The sequence below is a fragment of the Polyodon spathula genome, chromosome 13 (assembly GCF_017654505.1).
Source record: "Polyodon spathula isolate WHYD16114869_AA chromosome 13, ASM1765450v1, whole genome shotgun sequence".
Classification (NCBI taxonomy): domain Eukaryota; kingdom Metazoa; phylum Chordata; class Actinopteri; order Acipenseriformes; family Polyodontidae; genus Polyodon; species Polyodon spathula.
Window position 1 is genome coordinate 11,532,490 of NC_054546.1, and position 21,798 is coordinate 11,554,287.

A 21,798-nucleotide genomic window follows, 5' to 3' on the forward strand; every position below is an offset into this window, starting at 1 on the left:
GCCTGGAGTTCAGCTATTTAAAGAGCCTTGGTCCCTACGAAGCTAGTACCTGTGTGGTACAGAACGAAAGCACTTTCACGGTTACAAAGTAGCCTTGCAACAAACATCGGAATAGCACTATAATATATTCACCATAAATACCGTATCAAATGCAGTGGAGGAACATACTGTAAGTATGAATTATGATTTTCGATTACTTATTACGTAGGCCTATATTATTTGTTTTGTTGTTTGTATTTTTAATATATTTTTAGACTGAAGTTAAAGCTAGCTTCTTCATAGTGTTAGCGGTATTCAAATTCAGTTTAAGCGATGTAAAACAATGTTAACAATGTCAATATCTGTTCTGCTCAAATTTTAATTAAAGTCTTCTTTTTATTATTTCAATGCAGGTATCCAACAGTTTGATCAAATACAATTAAAACGCTTAAAACTGAAAATACGGACCTTCACAGCTAATCTACACCAATCATGCCTGCCTTGTGTGCAACTCCTGACAGCAGCTTGCCCTGCTCCGTGGCGACCGATGATACCAGTTCCAAGAGACTTTCTTGGGGGAAAATCATGCAGAAACTAACAGACTTCAGTAACCACAGCCTACACGCAGACGACGAGCACTTCAGCAGTGTCTTGAATCGTTCCGGTAAGAGAAATAATTGAAAATACACAGAGCAAACACGTTTAACTGTAGCTGGATTGTTTGAGATTGGCATGTAATAACTACACGCGTTTGTAAACTTGACTCCGTTTCTTAGAACTCAACCTTATACTGATTGATTGAAGTGTATTTTTTTTTAAAGTTATTGATGAGTAATGTAATTTAAACTCATTGTCCTTACTTTCTTTCATAGGATCAGACAGTGTGGACGGTGTCTCTCTGTCAGAATCTGATTTCTTGTATGACCCTGTGGAGGAGACCCTTTGCTCTGAAGTGGTGGATCTGATTGAACAGAGTCTCACAGAGGCGAAGGATAGCGCTTTGAGGTGCTCCAAACTGCTCATCCCCGACCAGCTGATGGAGCACATTGGTCAAGAACTTCTTCACTTAGCAGCTAGTGAACCTTGTGGACTGCGCGGAGCACTTATCAACCTATGTGTTGAGCAGTCTGAAACATGTCAAAGTGTGGAGCAGATTGCTGTGGATCCAGACTTGGTCCCTACTTTTCAGCTGACCCTTGTGTTGAGATTGGAATCTGGGGGTCTCTGGCCAATGATCCAGGACCTCTTTGCTCCAAGATCTCATTCCGCACCAATATTAAGACATGCTTTGAGGCTTAACACTGGGTTTAGAGTAGTCAAAAAGAAATTGTACAGTTCAGAAGAATTTGTCATAGAGGAGTGCTAACACCCAAAGTGACCATGGGAGTTGTCAGTCGATCACGATGTGACTAATCAGACATTAATGCCTTGAAAGTTATTTTAAATGCTCATTGCACATACTAAGACATATGAATACGGATACACAGTGTTTGTGTCCGTACTTATAAGTAGACACTACCTCAATAAGTCAGAATAATTGTAAAAGTATTTCAGCAAGCCTAGTTCAAGACTATGAAAATTGATTTGTAGCAGCCCAACATGTTTATTCTCACTGAATGGATTTTTAGATACTGAAATGGCTATCCATGATCGTATGTTTAAATTTGAGCAGCTGATCTGTTTAAAAGAAGCAGATTAAATATGTTTCTTTGAAGATTTACCTCAATCTCTAAACAAATGGCAGCTATATTTGTAATGAAGGGGTTTAAAGTATGTTACCATTGAAGACCTCACCAAACATGAATATGTTAACTCATGTTTTATTTCCATAACAGAAAAGGCTAACAAAACACAATAATCATGGCTAGCATATTTGTGTGGGAGGTTTCAGTTATTTTTAGTATTAATTGTGTTAGGAATTGCAATTAACTTTTCTTGTAACCCTTTGAATAGTTGTATATGGTACCCCAGTGATGCCGCTGTTACTCAATGTATTTGATATTCAAACACCTACTTTGCACATTGTTTTTGTTTTTTTTTTTTTTTTTTTTTTTTTTTACTTTTATATAGGTGGTTAATAAGCAAATAAACCTTTTTTTCTAAAACATTGTTTCTGTGTTTTTTTGAAGTCCCATATCAGATTTAAATTACAGCAGAGATGCCACAGAATGAAACTTGAACACATTCTAATAGATACAAGTGTATTCTTATTTTATCTGCCCTGTATATGACTGAGGACCCAGTCTTTAACAAAGCAAGTTAACTATGATTAACAAACCATGTTAACTAACATGTTCTTGTTTTGGGGTTAATTGTACTCATACATTCTCTCATAGACAACATTTTCTTCTTAATCTGTCCTTTTGTATAAAATTACTTAATGTGTTAGGTTACATGGTGTGAGCCCAAACAAAATGCCCCCCCCCCCCCCCCCCCCAAAAAAAAAAAAAGACATTAACGAACAATAACCGATAGTAATACTTTTTAAAGTTAACTGTTTACTGTTCCAAATATTCTGCCTGTGGGATCAAATTAAATGTTTAGTGCTGAATGTATTACAACCCATGATTTGGAGTGAAAGAAAACTTCATAGCATATTTAAAGCTGGGGGAAAAAACTGCCAACAGAAAGTTTTATAAAGAAATACTATATGATTTTACTTCCCCATCCTTTGCAAAACTATTCATGCTTTCTAGATTTAACTGATGAATAATTGCTGTGCCTACATCTGTTCAGATTTGTTAAAACTTCCAGTAATGGAAAAAAAAAAAAAAAAACCTTTAACACATAAAACAAATGTTTGTAGCCTATGCAAATACATTTTACTTTGATTTCAGGGGTGGAATTCCACTTTAGGTTCACCGTGTAAAAGTATTTTAGGACCTCATAATTGGTTTGCCTACCCCTGGGTTAAGCAGTGCTTCTTGACCGCTTGATGGACAGAACTGTTGGTATTAGGACCCTGTAGAAACTGGGTCAGATTCTGTAGCCCTGTGTTTATTTTTTTGGAGTGTGCTACGTGCAAATATAAGCTGACTCAAGATATTTTGAGGCAGCTGCTTTCAATCCAGTTATGAGCAAGATACCAGAATGAAATTTAACTAAAAGGGGAACTAAAAATAATCAACCCGTTTGTTTTAGTGTTTCATTATATGAACTGTTTTAAATAATCACGAGACTTAAAAAAGAAAACGTTTATATTAAACCATAGCTGTATGGTTAGTTTTAATAAAATATTATTGATTAGAACATTTGAAGCACGTTCTGAAAATCCATTATGCTAAGGGTTGTTTATCAGAAAACTGTTTTTTTGTTTTGTTTTGTTTTGTTTTAATATTCTAAATAGAACGTTTAATTGACTATTAAAATGCGAGCATTTTATGACATCGTCTAAGCATGGTTTATAAAACATGCATGGCAAACAATTTTATATCGAAACATTTTACAATTAAGAACACACTAAATTGGGTTTTTTTTTATAACTCTTAACAACAATCAATAAAGAATACTGACAACCTTGCATATTTTGCAGATTTGATGTTTATTGTGTAATCTAAGCGAAAAATATGTGTACTTCTCAATAATCTTGCTATGCTTTTAATGTTGGATGTTCAGGTCGTGAGTAGGCGGGTACAGGATGTTCGGGATGTGACGTTAGGCAATTTGATAGTTATGAGGCTTGTGCTACGTGACTTGCCTATACCTCTAGAGATGGAACATGTAGTATACAGAAAGTGGAAACAGAATTCAATTCAGTTCCATAGGCTACTGAGCCTTGGTTTATATAGTTATTCTAAACATTAAAGCAGTCAAATATATACTGTTTAATATACCATGTAAACGCACATAACATAAGGATAACCTATGTGAACTGTGAATAAAATTAATGATAACGTCTTAGCTGATAAGCTGAATAATACCCACCCCCAGCACCATATATCACACTTCTTAAATATACAATTTGTTACAAAAGACGTTAATAAGGTGGCGAGAACAAGGTGTCCATATTTCAATGCTTCTTCGGCGATAAAAGAACAATCCAGACGACTTCTGGAAAAACGCAATTAGTTGAACGTTTGTCAAATCTTTACATTGTATTTACGTATCACTATTTATACATATCATGTATGTAATCAATTTAATCGCAATGAGAACGCATTTTGAAATACACCACACAAGCTTTGTTTTATATATATATATATATATATATATATATATATATATATATATATATATATATATATATATATATATAGTGTTTTTACGTCACTTTAAATACTGTATTTTAAATCATTCTGTACCGACAATGAGCCTAGCAGGCTGTTTGATAATTCCGTCTTTTCGCGAGTACATTGTTGCTCGTCGATGTTAATCTGTTTTAAAGCACTTAAAAGTAAATTCTAAAAACTATTCCTCCTAAAAATGTGTTCGAATAATATAATTTCTACAGGCTCTGTTCAAGTTCTGAGTAATTTCTTGTGAAACGGCAGGGGAGGAGAATTCCCTCGACAGTCCAGTCCAGGCCAGTCTAATCCAGTCAACCATACCCAGCAGAGACGGCAAACGTCAGCGTATCACAAGTGTTTACTCAGCCTCGGGTTGTAAGGTTATGGGGCACGGCTGTTTTTGGAGGAGGGGATGGGAGAGTAGTTACAGCCAAGCAATTCTTTCTTTGCAAAAAGCAAAACGTGCAATTAAAAAAACAAAAACCAAAAAAAAAAAAAAACCAAAAAAAAAAAAAACATTTAGGGTCTCAAATGTATGGTTTATTTGGCACTACCTGTAGTATCAGACTGTAGGGACAGTATGTTCAACTCTTTTTTTAAAAACAAAAAATATCCCAAAGCGTGTGTATTTATATGTATAGCCAACTCACAAAAAAGTATTCCAGTAATTTTTAGATACAATAAATTACACTTTTAAATTGTCTCAAATAAGAACACAACACATTATTGTTGATTGATTCAAACATTTATTTTCTACCAGATTAGAACTCTGCATTATCCACACTTACCTCGCATGATTCTTGATAACAAGACTGTTTTGAAATATTCATTAGCAGGCATACTTGAGTTGCATACCATCATGGTCATACTTTAGAACATAGGGTGTAAAAATCAAAACTGACTCGTCAAAAAAAAAAAAAAAAAAAGTGTTCAGAGTTTCGCGCCATGCAAATGTTGTGTGCACTGTGCAGTTTGTACTGCCTTATAGGATTCGTTTTAAATTTCCACGAGATCTTCCTCTAAACTGCAGCTTTCCAATTGTTTTTCTTTGTGGTTCTAAACAAGACACAAACACAATATTTTCGGAGCTCACGTTTTTCAAAGGGGAATTAGAATGAATCAAATGGGAGAAAACTCTTTAAATAAGGGGAACTTCCTATATTATGGCACACTTGGTGTTTTAAGGCTAAAGCTAATGCTTCAAAATAGGACCCATAAACTATCTACAATGCAGTAGTACTGAATAATCCTTGCGGCTATTGCAGACCTGCTGCAAAGTTACGTCCAAAGTGTCGCAGGATAGCAGTTTTTATAAGGGTACAATTACAAGCTTAGGTTTAATTTATTATGTTAGCTATGGATATATTATTAGTTTAGGCCTACTAATTAGGCTTTTGGGGGATTTATATGTTAAAACACCACAGAAGGGAGTCTTAATTTAGTACTTTTTAGCATGGTCCTGAATAATTTCGGCACAGCTAGATACCTGAAGCCAAACGCTTTACATTTGTATGGAAGTGATACAATCTTCTTGTTATTGTTATGAGAATCAATAAGTATATTTCTGTGCCATCCACTGTTCAAGTTAACTGAGACACTGAATACAAATTTAGTTTGATACAGTTGAATATTTTATAACAAGACTCTGCTTCATGGTAAATGTTAAACTAAATCTCGGATTTAAAAAGATCTCCCATAATTTCGAGTGTGGGTTTGTTAACATAAAATATGGATTCAGGGTGTCCAAGCAAATAAGACTGACGAACACGTAAAGTTATTTATTTTCTACTACAATAAAGAGCAAGGAACATCCAAATGTATATATAAGAACATTACAACTAGGCATATGATAAACAATATCGACCTGGTAATATGTATATTAATATATGTATATTGGCATTCTATGGTTGTATTTACTTGTTTACCTGTTTACCTGTACTTATTTATTCTATGGATTTTATACAATCTAAATTTTTAACATGCAAGGAACCCAGGTGATTTAGATTTACAGGAGACGATAGAAATGAAATTATTTGAGATGTAAAATACAGCATTACCAATTATGCAAGTCCATTAATTTAAAACTTGATTTATAACAGAAAAAAAAAAAAAAAAAAAAAAAAAACATGTCAAAAAGGATGCAGGAGCGTGGAAGGGGAACTTGTTCATCTTTCATCGTTCATCTTATACATACAGTGTATATGTGTGTGTGTGTTTATATTACTATAGGTAAATACAGTTTACTACATTTGAGGAAGAAAGGATTTTTGTAAATATATATTTATAAATTGCTACCTAAGTCTTCACAACAATTGCAGTGTTTGTGTAATAGACCAGAAGGAAGTAAATGTAACTTTACACCTATGACGAACTGTGGCAAAATGGTTTGCTTAAGACAAGGATAAACAACAAATTACTAGTGAAATAATGGTTTATTTATGTGTAGTCTGATGACAACAGTAAATAATAAGCGATAACAGGCAATACACAGTGCGGTGTATTGTTCTCTTTAATCCACGGGTTCAGTCCCGAAATAACAGTCCCGATATGAATAATCACCAGCAATAAACACAAACACGATCACAAGTCCGTAGTAAGTGCTGTAGTGATCGTGGTGCAAATACAATTAATCGTGACTCAAGTGCTCAAGTTGAGTAATAACAACAAAGAAAACAGTCACAATTACAATAGGGGTCTCCTTCCGGTTCAGCATTAATCATAACAAAGGAAAAGATCACCTTGATACGTCCATTTATATACCATCAATCATGACCCCTTGGCTAACGATTGCAACCGCTCCTCCAATCCACACCTGCCACATACAGTATAATCGTAAATCTCGAAAAACTACTTACTTCTAAATCTTCTGTAGTCATTTTTGTATTACTTCAGTATAAATACATGTTAATTTTAATTCATATGTTGTTTTTTTCTGACTTTATGTGAACGAAAAGACACACATTTGCTCGTTTTCCCATTGGAAATAGTGATATTTTGAAATATCACTGTCCTGGTCACAAAAGCAAAGTTTGTGGGGAATAATAGCCATTTTCTATACTTTCGAGGCATAAGCAATTAGGAAATAACACTTACTACCCAGGAACAAAAATTGTGTTACATAGTGTAATCTTTCCGTCTCTGTCACAGGAACACATACTTTAGTACTCTATGTTTGACATTGGCTGGAGCGCACAAGGGTCCAACAAGCATGAAGCAAAGGAGAAGACTGTGTATATGCATGGCAGCTGTTTGCGAACATGGTGACTGGTAAGTGCCTTTCCTTTTATGATTTACTGTTTTTAATTTATAATTGTTTTTTTTCATACTTATTTTAAAATATACACAGGTTATATTAGGACCTATTCTACATCATCTAAAGAAAATTCTAAGCCAAAGGTTATATAAGATTTTGTTCAGAGTAACGTTAGCAGATGCTAACTTTTTTAAATGGTGAAATTAGCTTTCAATGTTTAGTTGAATCAAAAAGCTAAGCCTCAATTAACTTTCTATGAGTTTTAAGACTAAGTAAGGCAAAGTTAAATAATATTCATACAGCAACAATAAATATGAATTCAGGGCACAAAAGTTACAGCAAAAGAAACTAGGATGTATTATGTTTAGGATTACCCTCCAGAATGCACACATCTCATTGAATTTGGATATTATGTGAAAGTAAATCGATAACTGACTTAAGCCTGGGTCAAGCTTTCTTCGGCTTAACCACATGTACTCTACACCCGTATAAATAATAAAGCATTTCAGATTATAAATGTGCCAGTCGTATTGTTGTACTTTCCAATAGAAAATGAAAGAGAATTAACATTTGAAGATCTGCTGATCTTCAAAACTGGTGCCGATGCTATACTTCCGTTAGGATTTCCAAGAAGACCTTCCATCAATTGTTATGAACGGGAGGAAGACTGCAGGAGGATGCCATGTGCTTCAACATGCATGATGGGCATCTTCTTACCAAGAGGTCTAGAGGATGAAGATGAACCAAAAGACTTGCTGACTAGGGTGCTAAAAGAGTCTGTTGGCTAGAGAAAAATGTGAATTGCTATATGTTTAAGATAGTTTTTTTTGTTGTATCTAATTGTCTTGACCTACTCTTTTGAATCTGCAAATCCTTCCATCTGCTGTTTCTGAAATGTAAACAACGTATTTTATTTTTAGATTCCCCCCGCTGGAACTGTGTCACTGACCCCAATGCCTGTTGTTTAATCCAAAATACTTGATCCACTAGTTGGTATTGTTTAACTATATATTGCAGCAGCACACTCAATTTCAGTTCTGTTTCAATAGAAACAGGTCAAGAATATAAATAAGTCTCAAAAAGGATATTTTATTTTCTTTGGTGCAATAAATAAATACATAGGTTTTTGTCACTGTCCTGGGATTTTCTGCAAAAGCATTCTTACAAATTATAATATCTGACCCTATTCAAGGATTATTTGAGTAATGATATTTTGTAGTGTTTATAAACATTCTGTTAAGTTAAACCGTGCTTTAATGTAAACATGAACCCACTCTAAACAGTGTTGCCACTATTGATTTTGGGTTGATTTATTGGTGCTCAGTCATATTTTTCTAAGCAACTGACCTTCCCCAAATTTAGAATAGCCAACAGACATCCAATGGCCTTGACCACTGGATGTCATTTGGCCATAGATAACACTAAATGAACATGAAAACAAACATCTGTTCATAAGAATATATTGTAATAGAAACACCACAACATACCTAACTATATAGCATTTTCTTACTGAATGTTACAACCCACCTTTTGTAAGAATATTTTCCATCAATAGGACCTTAAAAGTCAGGTCAACGTAGGTGTACATTCTCAACGTTAAAGTTCTTAACATTACCGTACCAAATAAATGATAGCTAAAGGAGTTTATTAATGGCAATTGTTTTCATGTCAATTCTTAAACTTTTTTTTGTTGTCGTTAGTACATCCTATTTGGGAACACAAAATTGCTCCAGTTCTGTCAGTATTCAATGAAATAAAGAATACCGACCATGCAGTTCTAAAATCTGTCTTTAAACACATCTACCGTAGCGGAAGTGGGTACTGATGAAACTGATATGACTCTGAAGAAATATGTTCCAGTGCTTTAAAGTACATTTATTTTTAAAAGAGAGTCTCCTTTGGGGTATAAAGTTGGAACATGTTTGCCATTAGTGGGGTGGAGAGACCAGGGTGGTTTAATGTCTATTTCTTTGAAGGTTTGGGTTCTGTTTTGTTTTGCTTTATTTCCAGATGGCTGCAGTTAAAATATCAGTGAGGTTTCTGATGGAAGTCTGTTGTTAAAGAAATAGACAGTTACATCTGCAGTGCCCCATAATCATGTCTATTTGACATCAAATTCCCTTCTCTTTTTACAACACTCTTTTGTAGTTAAGCCTTTTATGTATTATACTTTCAGAAAAACAAAATAAAATAAAAACACTTTGTTGATATTCCCTAAAGGTATTATCAATCACCCTGTATATTACTCACTTCATAACCAAATATTTTAAGCGCTATTTTGATTTGCTTTTTTGTTCAAATATACATTACAGATGTAAGTATCATTTAAAGTATTGTCCATTATTTCAATACACCCAGATATATCCACAACAAAGCAAAACTGAAGTTGTCCGCTAAAATAAGCACACGCTTTAATCATCTTAAAAAAAAAACAAAACAAAAACAGGATTTCAGATGATTCAGTTTTAATAAATAGAGCATATTTACTGATGTAATTATTTTAAATACTAATTGGCGTACTTCAATTCACATGGTACAATTAATTTAATTAGAAAGAAGGAAGCTAAATAATTTAAATCTAGTCCCTGCATAGTTAAAAGTACAACACATATACAAATATAAACTATGGAGATGAAACAATAATTGTCATTGACTGGCACAATCAGTGGCTGGCTGAGAAAAAAAAAAAAGCTACAAATGCTACAGTTTAACCCTCCATTCTGTACTGATTAATACTGAATTCATGATTTAAACACTCGCCCAGGAATACATTGAAGGGAATCTAAAGCCATTCTCAGACATGGATACATGCCAATCAAAAACAGTTGTTGCATCATAATAAATTAATTCCAATTCATTTTCAGATTTCTGTTGCTTCATTCCTTTTAAGTGTATTAATGTTCTCCTGTTGGAAGACAAGAGTGTGATCTCCAACTAGCTTCTAGCACCCAGCCTTTTGGGTTTCCATGTGTTTCCATGATTACAGATCTTGTGAAAGTCTTGGTTCAACTAGAAAAGCGTGACGGGTAAAGGGCAGTCTAGCCTTTTTTTCGGCTAAATGTGTTGTCCCATGGACTTGTATTATGACAAGGACCTTTTATATATTTTTTACAGTCCAATTTTGGTGAAGGCTCGGACAAGAAATTATTTTATTTATAATACAGTCCAACAGCACTGTTCATCAGGCTTCAGTGACTCCCCAAAAACAACCTAGAGACATGTTAACAAAAAAAAAAGTTCATGTTATTGTCTTTTAAAGAACAAACATTTTTTCTACACAAATTAAAAACAGACATTGCAATTTTGTCCCTCAGCTGGCCATAGTAAATGAAAAAACACAAACACTTAGTTAATTTTGTAACTGATAAACCAGTGCGCCCCTCACACCCCTCTTTATAATGTTTTTAGCTTTGTGCGCTAACTCAATTTACAGAAAGACAATCCAGAGACAACTAATTAGACCAAACTTGCCCAAGGTAGCATTCAGTTAAACGAGTTATTTTTAAAAATAACAATAATTATAATAATAATAACAACAATAATTCTGGCCGCTTCACACGGCCTTACTGCCAAAGAAGTTTTAAATGTCCTACATAAATCAATGGTTTACAGGAAGGGAGGCAGTGCTTGACTAAAATGACATACGTGTCTTTGTGGCAGCGGTGTCGTTAACCACGCAATGAAGCCTGGACTTCTGAGAGTCTGCTACAGCTAGGAGTGCCCATCTTCTGTGCCCTCTGGTAAAGCTCGCCATCTCCAAAATACCGAGCTCTGTACAGCAAACCTTCCTCTGGAAGACAAATAACAATCTCATGTTGAGCACTGGGGTTAAATGTTTAGTATACTGACCTTTAAACATCACTTCAAAAGGGACAGAACAAAATGAAGTTGAGTTGACCAATAACCTGGCAACATAAATTACTATTATTATTATTTATTATTATTATTATTATTATTATTATTATTAACTGCATAGTCTGACAGTGACATTTTAATGTGGTAATGTGGAGAAGAGGGAGAGTTACAGGAGTAATATTAGCAGGTCTGACTATTGTGGCTACAAACACAATCGTAAGATTTGAATAAAGAAACATGTTTTGAAAAAATGTCAGAAACACGTTTTAAGATGTATTTTTTTTTTTTTTTTTTTAAACCTTGTAGCTGAAAAGCCTCTTTCATTTTGAAAAATAAGAACAGTGTAAGGCTGTGCTGATACAGTTACATTCTAGAATTCTGTTAACCTTCTATAAGTGACCTTGCTGTTGATGCAAGTTTTTATTTATTTTTGATGTCATAAACTTACTCTGTTGTTTTTCTTTCCAGCAGTTGTTTCTGAGGCTGGAAATATAATCATCCTCTACATTCCGCTCCACATTTTTTAGATTCATCCCAGTGTATTCCTCGGAAAAGTGTGCCGACACATAGTAAGGCACTTTCAGGAGTTCCGTTAGTCGTCTATGAGTGTGGCCCACTGACCTACATTTGAAACACACAAGTTAGAGATGAGGTCTCAAACTATACACTAGCAAGTGAGTTAATCAATGAACTGTCATTTACCAGGAGAGCCACATTAAGTTTGCATTTACTGTCTTCAAAAAAAATCAAGAACCTGCTTTAAAAAAAAAAAAAAAAGTACAAAAGACCAGGCAATGTCTGCCGTTTGAGTTTGTTATTAGCTTTCTTTCATATCTCTCTGACGTCAACCATTTAATATAATCGGGACGATATTTAAAAATAAAACTAAACGCTTGTCTGAAAATTGTTAGGCCAGCATAAATCTAGTAAATGCCAGTGTCAAAAACACTGTGAACATTGCCATGCTTTCAATACACAAAGCCAAACATATACAGTAGATATGTAGAAAGATATGGATTCACCATCTTAATAATAACTTCTACATCTAAGATCGGAGGTGGAATGCGGTACAAATCACAGTATAACTAGTAAAAAAGTACTCTGAACAAATGTCTGCCTGTTTGACTGCAGCTAGTTCAAATATTCCTAAAAAAGACCAAAGCTCACCAGCATTTTTTGTCGTCAAATGGCACTCAAATACAGGGAGGCCAATAACAGATCACTGTGAGGGACTTGCATGCTAACTGCGATGGGTGTGGACACAAAGGCCATTTTCAGTAATCCTGGTAACAGCCACTTCACGCGACTGTTTAAATGTCAGAGGTCTTGGATAGGTAAATACAAAAGGCCCAGACAGTTTCAGGAGGCCAAAGCAATCTAACAGTCAATCCATCAAACAGTCAAACAGTTAGCCAGCACCCTTCCCCTATTTCAATGGCTAAGAGCTGTATGGACAGTCATACTATAGGCAGACCCTAGTCCATGTGGTTAAAAGCTGAAACTTTTTGAAGAACTGCTTAAACTTTACAATCTGAAATGTATTCAATACTGAAAACGAATGCCATTAATTTTAGCAAATGTTATTAACTCTAAATCTTAGTGTTTAGTAATGTAGGTTTACAGGGAGTGTAAATATCTGGATTCAGACCAAGCAGGTTGCTGGCAAGCATCGTACAATGAGCAGAAAGAAACTTGTCTAATGTAGTATTTGTAATCATATGTTGCAAGGCTAGTCCAAAACTACAAAGGTCACAGTTTGTCAAAAATAAAACACAGTTAAGTTTTTCTAACAGATATATGAAACGAATGTTAAAATTCAGAACACTTTACAACTAGCTTGCCATTGTGGATACAGTTAACTGCAATAGTAAAGGTTTCAATTACTAGATTTCAAGTAGAATAACGCTCATGGATTAGATTAGGCCATATCTGATTTTTTTGTCTTTCTAAATTATTTACCAAGGATTAGTCAACTGAGTTTCACCATTCTATATCCAGTTTAAGCAAATGAAATAAATCAATCTCCTTGGCTGGACATAAAATAAATCAATCACTTTTGGGGGGCAAGCTTAATAATATGTGTGTGTGTGTGTGTGTGTGTGAGTGTGTGGGTAGTGGCAACAGAGAAGTCCACTGTACTATATACCAGGGGAAGGACACTCTTAAAAAGTACCGTACCCTCCCAGGTTAAATCAATGAAGCTCAATTAATGCAGGCTTCCTCATTTATTTGAACCCTTTTGACAAAACAAGAAAATAGAAGCACTCACGGCCTAAGGCTGAGACTGTAGGCAGGGCTGGAGACAATCAACTGGCTCAGCGCTGAAACTATGATGAGGATCAGGATGGGAATCAGCTGTACGAAAAGAGCCAGCCCCCCCTACACAACACAAACAGAAATGTGAGGCTGATGGCTCTCAGAAGAAGCATTTCAACAAACATGCTGTCTTGAATGTACAGAGGCCACTCATGCCTGACAACAACTTGAGAAAGAGACAATAGGACTGAGGATACCGTTTGAATGACCAGAATTAGGAAAAGCAGTTCTATAAAAACATCTCTGTGGAATACATTTGTTGTTCAGGTCTGTTCTTTTGTTAAATCAATGGTCAAGATGAGTTTTCAGGAGGTGTGTTTATCAGTTACATATCTCCAACCTGTGGTACTGCTACATTATTTTATTTTTTTAAACATTTTTTACACAGAAAATTCTGTCCTTGTTTCTGACTAATTTAACTCATTTTTAATTAACCAGTATATCCTCTAAACTAGTACTGTGTTTATGCTAGGCCATGCTGCTTTTTTACCTTTTACCCAGATCATACATATTTTTAGATTAATATTGAATATTTTACACTGAAAAACTTACTACATTTTCCTAAAGGTACAGTACTGAATAAGACTCTAACTTAAATGGCTGCTAGTTGCACAATGCACTGCAAGCAACACAACGGGGCATTCTTTTTGCAGTTGCACAACTAAAGTGTGCCACCTAGTGAAACTCTGTGTTTCTATACTCTAGGTTTGTATTCTATGAATTACAGTATTCTTTATTTTATTACTTTCAATTTCTTAAAACAGGCTAATGATTTTACTATTTTAGCTTTTTTTGTTTGTTTTACAAGATAGGTCCTTCACAGTCCTATCAGCAATATTATGTTTGTATACCACGATGATAAGTTTCTCACACTTGTATCCCTCAACACTTTGATGTTAACTGCAGTAAAAGCACCCCTAAATTGCACCGATTTCGGGGTGCTTTGCAAATAGACGCGCCATTGCAATGATGACATGTGAAAAAAGTGTTTCTCTCTCTCTTGGATGGCAAAGCATTTATTTCTCAAAACCAGATGTATATAAGCCTACTTGCATGCTTATATCTATATATGCTGTGACAGACTGGGCGGAGGAATAAAAAATACGTGTGGTTCAGGAGGGGCCATGGAACTACATACCCCAGAATGCCACGGGAGAGAGGTAGGACACGGTACATCTGGCTCTAATTATAGATGAGTGCCACCTGCCTGCGATTAGCAGGCAGGTATATAATTGAAGAAAAAAGTTTGTTCTAGGCAGTCTCCAGTCTGTGTGAAGCAAAGCTGCTACTGAAGAAACCTCGGTGGTTTATAGGTATTGTGTGAAACTTTTTGTTTGGGCTTCCATTTATTGTGCGTTTGAAACTAAACAGCTTAGCTGTCCAGTTTGTGCAGTTGGTTTAGTTAGCGCTCCTGTGTGGAGTTAGGCTTTTTGTTTGTTTTATTTCTTTTGTTATTGTAAATAATAAAAGTGCAAGTAAGTGTTCATTTTGAAAGCTGAAATTCTGGTGCCTGGGTCTGTGTTTATAAGGGCAAAATAAAACAATTCTTACATCTCTCTGTTGTTCCCTCCGTTCTGGTCTCTGTTGATGTGTGTAGCGCATTCTCCCATTACTGTACACATGAACATTACCTTTAAGAGAAAAAAAAAATAAATTAAAGGAAACTCATGGTCACTGTCAGTACACTGAGAAACTAAACTGCTTGAATTACATACTGCCTAGGCTATAATCAATGAATTACCAATGTCCTCACAATAGAAAAGTAAACCAAATGCATAGTTTAACTAATCAGATAGCAGTACTGTGAAAACTCAAGGACCTACGCTTGGATCATGTGGGTCGTAACAAAGATTTTGTGATATTTAACAATTTAATAATAATAATAATAATAATAATAATAATAATAAAGTTAAAAAAACAAAGTCACAGATACTACTGACCCCTGCAGACAATACGAGGTAATGAGTTATAATATATATGGACAAGAGATCCTTCAATTGTTAAGATGAGGCTGCTAGTTCACCCACAGCCCATTACAAGTACAGTAAATTATTTACCAATAGCTCTAAACAATCCACCCTGCTGACATATTTACTGAAAAATGTTTGTTATGTTATTGTATTCTGGATCGATGCTATACTGTATGTCTGATCATATTTTGCGGAGGTCTGCATACTCTCCTGGAAATTAGATTTTTCACCTTGACTGACACTCAGCAGGATGGCAGGTCTAATTGTGATCAAAACACAGGCATCAAAATATAATGTCATAATCCCCTTGTCTCATACTTTTTGGTACTGAATTTAGATCTGTGTATTTCAGGTCTAAAGTGGGACTTACTTGACGGAAAGCCACCTCCGAAGAACATGTTAAAGAGGTCCTCTGGTGAGATGTCCGCCTCGAAGCCGCGGTGGAAATCTGAGTGTGAGTGGCCATGCCGAGACGTGTGAACTTTCTCCTCACCAAACTGGTCATACTGCTTTCGCTTGTCTGCATTACTCAGCACTGCGTATGCGTTCCCAATAGCTGAGGACAAACAGTTTAAAACACGGAAAAAATACAACTGAGAAACACAATACATCTACCATCAATTTAACATCCAATTTAAGCATCCCTATTTGTTATGCCTTGTATATCCACTGGCAGCATTAAACATGCATTAGAAATAATATCATCTTACTAACCAGCCTATTACAGGATTGGTAGACCCTGTCTATAACGTACACAGGGGAATCATCATGTAAAGATACTATCAAATCTGACAAAATTGTAATATGCATTTTATAATGTCCGATACTAAATGCTTTGCGAACATCTGCACTTTTAGTAGCATCTGTTGTGAGGAGAGTAAAATTTAAATATTTGGACTCAACAGCAATTTTGCAATCAGATACTTTAGGGCTAAATGAAGGTTTGGTATAAATGTGACTGAAGGTTAGGATGAGGTTTGTGTAAAGGCTCCTGGAGCATTTTACCCTGGGCGGAACAACAACATGTTGGATGTGGGTACTGAAGGTTCAAGTAGTGATTTGGGAATTAAAAAAAAAAAAAGTAATGTAAAGAATGTTCAATACAGTTTACCTTTAAATGCATCTGTAGCCCCAGGAGCATGGTTTTTATCTGGGTGAAACTTTAACGCCAGTTTCCTATAAGCCTTTTTCAAATCTTCTTCTGTAGCATCTTTGCTGAGCCCAAGAATCTCATAGTAGTTCTTACAGTGCTTTATCCTGGAAACAAAATAACAGCAGCAACAACACAGATGTTGGTTACTGAGAAAGACAAGATGAAATACAGTATGATTAAGAAGCTATAGATTGAAATATATTTGCATAGGTTTACATGCTAACCCACTTACAGTTTTGGGTATTACAAGCCTGCAAGATTGAAAGTTGCACTAATGGGTTAAGCTATAGTGCCAGCATCTATGCACTAAGAGAAAAACTCATCAAGGACAGACAGGATGACAGGTTACTAATTTACTCATATAAAACAGATATCATTGGATCTGGATGGGTTTTTAGTGTGTTAATTTACACTGAATTGCTGAATCCAATTAATTTAATTTTTGACAGTGCACGGCTGCAAATAGTCAAACACAAACTTGATAAAACTACAGGATAAATATTTATTACTCAAATAGCACCTTACTGTATGCGGGTTGCTGGAACTGTTTCGAGATCCATAAATACAGTGGAGCCTGTCATATCCGATCATGTAAGCTACGATACCCTCTACTAACCGATGGACTTCTGACATGTGTCATTTACACATGTTGCTGCCAACTGAATGGTACTGATGGAAACTGATCAATGCACATTTTATTATGGATCTAAAACAGTAAATTCAGTTCTTAGCAGGACTGAATGGATTCTGGTGCAGATTTAAAAAAAAAAGTGGGTTTGGGAATTGAGTTTCACTTCACGTAACTGTCCACTATAACCATTTAAAATAAAATAAAACAAGAAAGCAAGGGATTAAAATAGGCTAATTACTGTACTGTTAAAGCTGACCTCGAAAGCCTGTATGTGTTTGTGTGCACTTTCATCTTGTCTTTAGTGAACACACTCACTGTGCAAAAAAAAACCTGTCAGCTTACTTCAGCTTTCACTGAAAACGCACAAGGAGATCTGTTTTTGGAACACTATTTTGTAAATTGTCAAATACTGTATTACAGTGCTTTCTTTTGAAATCATTTTCTTTGTATACTATATATGCAGTACCGTACTTTAGACAGACCGATGTATTTGACAGTCAATTTATAATGCCCTGATGTTAATAAAGGAACTACAATGTAGTCTAACAACTCCCTCCGAGATAGGATATTTTTACATATCCAATGGGCACCTGGAACCAATTACATCAGATATGACAAATTTTACTGTACTGTATACATAACCGACAGGGGCCAACATTTTTTCATTGTGCACAAACTACAGGCAAATTGCCAACTCTATAGTACATGTATGGTGCAAGCAATTTGGCAACAGTGGAACAGATGACCCCAGGTGTTACATACTTTTCCAAACAGTGAGTTGAAAGCCAGGCTTGTTTTTCCAAAAAAAATAAAATAAAAAACAGGATTTCTTTTAAGGTCAGGCCACTCATTCAACTAGTAAAAGTTGAAATCACCCAACAATCCCTATCTTGAAATCACCCTAACAATCCTGATCACTTACAAACAAAAGTGTATTTAGGCATTTCACTAGAATTACAGAATGTTCAGCTTGTATGAGCTAAAATAGGGTGGACCTGCCTTAGTCTACCCTGCATGCACTTCTCAATCGCACTAGAAAACTTCTGATTTCTGTACCTTTTGACAGCTTCCAGCTGATCTGGCGAGTATGGCTTCCCACTGTCTCCACCCTTATCCCCACTGGCTGAACTAGCCTCATCCCCACCTCTCCTGTGTTGGGGGCCTGTGGACTCATTGTACTTGGACTGGTGGTTTTTGCTTGATGGCTGTCCATTCTGCGTGACGGCGTCTATCAAAGCTGAAAAAGTTGGAAATGAAATTGACCATATTGTGACAATGGTTATATAAGGTGTTTAGCATAGACTGCTTTAAACTTGCAAGGGGCTGGGGCTGAAACAATGTCTGAAGCTGTACACTATACTTGCTACCGATAATGACAGAAGGATTACAATTAGCGACGACTGCAGATGGCTGCAGTATGATAAGTCTGACAAGGTTCTGCATGTAAAATGTGGGTAAGCTATTGAATAGATGACTGGTACAGAAATACAGTAAGAGCATTCATATATTTTTCAGGATCAGCAAAACAGTGTGGCCCAAATAAACATAAACATACAGTTATCTTGTTTGTTTTGTGTAGCAAATTACTTCTACAACAGAATGTGTTTCTTGCTTTCATAAAGTTCAGTTAACAATAAAAAAGTATCAATTTAATAAAATAAAAAAAACACACACACAACATGCAGTGTCTTAACCAGTATAAAAATATAGGTTACATTAGTCTTGAATGTCTTGCCTTCTTCACACACTACATTTCAGCATAAATGAATCTTTGGGAAAACGTTTGTGGAAGGTTTGTCGATCCTTCATGCAAAGCAGATGAACTGTAATTATCCCTTTGCAAGCTGCCACTACAACGAATACAGAAACAGTTTCCTGTCAGGTTAGGCAGGAGGCATTTTGTTTTAAGTTAAACAAAACTAAAATCTAATATATATTCGTAGTCGTGCAACAAGTTGGCAATATAAACACTATACACGTTTCAAAGTGTGTGTAATATACACTTTGTATCGTGTAGTGCCATTGTCAATTGCAAATGGAGTTATTTTTTGTTTTGTTTTTTAATCGGAGTGACAAAACTAGTAAAAAGTACTATTGTGTGCAGGCCCCGTGAGAGTACGATCTAGTAGTTAGGAGCTTTTTTTTAAACGCAATACTTATTATTATTATTAATACTTTAACTATTATTAATAAAATTAATATAATAATAATAATAATAATAATAATCTAATCAGAAATAACATGTCGATTTATTTATTTATTTAAGTACTAGAAACAAAAATACAGAGTCTTTATAGTACTAGCAAACCACTTCAGATTTTACTACCGCTGTCACTTCATAGTGCAAGCTAGATTTGGGAATTGTAGTTCAATCACCTCCGTATACTTTCCTTTAAAAGCACCCTATATAAGTATGGCGTCGATAGTGCAGGGTAAAAAAAAAATGCAACAACAACGCAAACTCTTATGCATCCTGTTTTTTTTTTATTTTTATATATATATATATATATATATATATATATATATATATATATATATATATATATATATATATATATATGATATATATATGCGTTAGCATATGTTTACAAATATAAGATATATTCCTGTATAATATATATATAATACAAAAGGACAAATTTATCAAATATAACTACAGGGACTTGTAGACTAAGGACAAGTTTATATATCCCTAGATGACCAGGGAATGTTTACAAAACAACGACTACCAAAATGCCTTGAGCTGCACCTTTTCGACAGTTTTATATTTGTGCAGGCCGGGGATTGGAATCCCTTACCAAGGTCTAAAATCAAATTTAAGCTAACAGGGGAATGTACTAACTCAATCACTGACAAGGGATCGACTGCTTTCCACGAACAGTCACAGCATATAGAACCGTAACAATTAACGACAAATATATATAAAACAAAGACGAAGACACCTTTATAAAGGACTACAATTACCAGCAACCCGTGTGCTGCTACCTTTCTCACGGCTGGGCTGTTTGAAGTTACAGTTTCCGCCTGGCCCCCAATATCTGGAGCAGGATTAAAGCTTTGGGTACAGTTTCAAACATGCCATCTTCTGTGTCTCGGTTTACCTTGTGCTTTAGCTGTCGGGAATAGCCTTTGTGCCTTCTCAAGAAAACGCACAGCTTTCTGCACCTGCTTATGTCTGAAGGCCGCCTCGGCAATTTCGATACAGCGCTCGGCTTCGTCCCTGTTTGATTCCATCGTGGAAATAACAAGAGCTCCGCTGGCGAGCGCGCCCAGATGACGTTCCCCCCAATTGCTGTCGTGTTTGGTTGCTTTAATTAGACGTCAAATCCAAACGGAAAGTGTCATAGGGATCGCACTGTCATATTTTGCTGCTTTTGTATGGATGAGCTATAACCCATATGCTAATATTAATAGCAAAAGAGATATATAACAGACACAATATTAAGGTGTGTGCCTGTTCTCAGTGTGCTACTCAAGCAATGTCTGTATTATCGTAACTGTTTCTAACGTTCCTGTCAATTGCTGCCACAGAAAATACCTATATGGACTTGATACCATGTCCCCAGGCGACCCTGGAGCTGTGTGGCAATCAAACCATCTGTCAGGAAACGCCGGAGGTAGTAAAGACCAGTCTAAAAGCTGATTAAAAAAAAAAAAAAAAAAAAAATAGGAAGAAGAAACAGTTATTCCGTGTCCAATCTGTGTATTTTCTCACAATAAATTATTGTCTGTGTTTGTTTTTGTGATAATTTTAATCACAAAAACAAGACATTTTAGATTTTAACTATTATTGGTGTCAGTTGACAGTTAAGTTATCATTCGTCATGAAGATAAGAACACAAATGGAAATGAGCACATGTGAATGATGCAACCTTTTTTTTTTAATGTAGTTTTAGTCATAAAGATTTAAAGCCATAAAATGTCGCTTGTAAATGTAATTCTCAAGGTATGTGAGTCATAATACCTGAAGCATACTCATGTACCTCTGTAAGAACATCTCAATCCTGACCAGAATGAAAGACTACACTTCAATCGCTATATAATCCAAAGTAGTCTTGGCCCTGTATGAGACTGACATTTTCACCTCTTGAATCCAGTTGTAGTGTATTTGTACTATACCTACACAGAGATTCCAAGGCTAGAGCATCCAAATGAGAGTGATATTTGGGAAAACACCATTAAAATCTATGCCAAAGTTTCTAAAAGGATTAAGTCTCACTCTAAGTGAGTAAGACTTGACAGGTCTGCTTACAGACGTCTTTAGAAATAAAAAATGTACTGCTTCATAAAAGCAGTGAAAAGGGAAAATAGACATTGACTATAAAACCTTCCTGAATTTGTAAGAGGGGATATCTCCAGGTGATACACATAAATATTGTATGTGAGCTATATAAGTGAGAGGTTTGATGTCAATC

The 21,798-nt window shown here is 35.4% G+C and overlaps 2 protein-coding genes across 2 annotated transcripts; one reads left to right on the plus strand and one right to left on the minus strand.

The window, feature by feature from the left end:
* Positions 1–26: 26 nt before the first annotated feature.
* On the plus strand, positions 27–2,409 carry LOC121325961 (DNA damage-inducible transcript 4 protein-like). Its single transcript, XM_041269057.1, has 3 exons — positions 27–169; positions 393–643; positions 852–2,409. Exons 2-3 carry the CDS (start codon positions 472–474, stop codon positions 1,343–1,345), a joined length of 666 nt encoding a protein of 221 aa, XP_041124991.1. The 5' UTR covers positions 27–169; positions 393–471; the 3' UTR covers positions 1,346–2,409.
* A 6,723-nt stretch (positions 2,410–9,132) lies between these two features.
* LOC121326265 (dnaJ homolog subfamily B member 12-like) lies at positions 9,133–20,906 on the minus strand. Its single transcript, XM_041269499.1, has 9 exons — positions 20,485–20,906; positions 18,440–18,620; positions 16,711–16,856; positions 15,970–16,155; positions 15,181–15,260; positions 13,583–13,692; positions 11,762–11,934; positions 11,104–11,248; positions 9,133–10,668 (listed from the first exon to the last, which is right to left on the minus strand). Exons 1-8 carry the CDS (start codon positions 20,615–20,617, stop codon positions 11,127–11,129), a joined length of 1,131 nt encoding a protein of 376 aa, XP_041125433.1. The 5' UTR covers positions 20,618–20,906; the 3' UTR covers positions 9,133–10,668; positions 11,104–11,126.
* Positions 20,907–21,798: the final 892 nt, after the last annotated feature.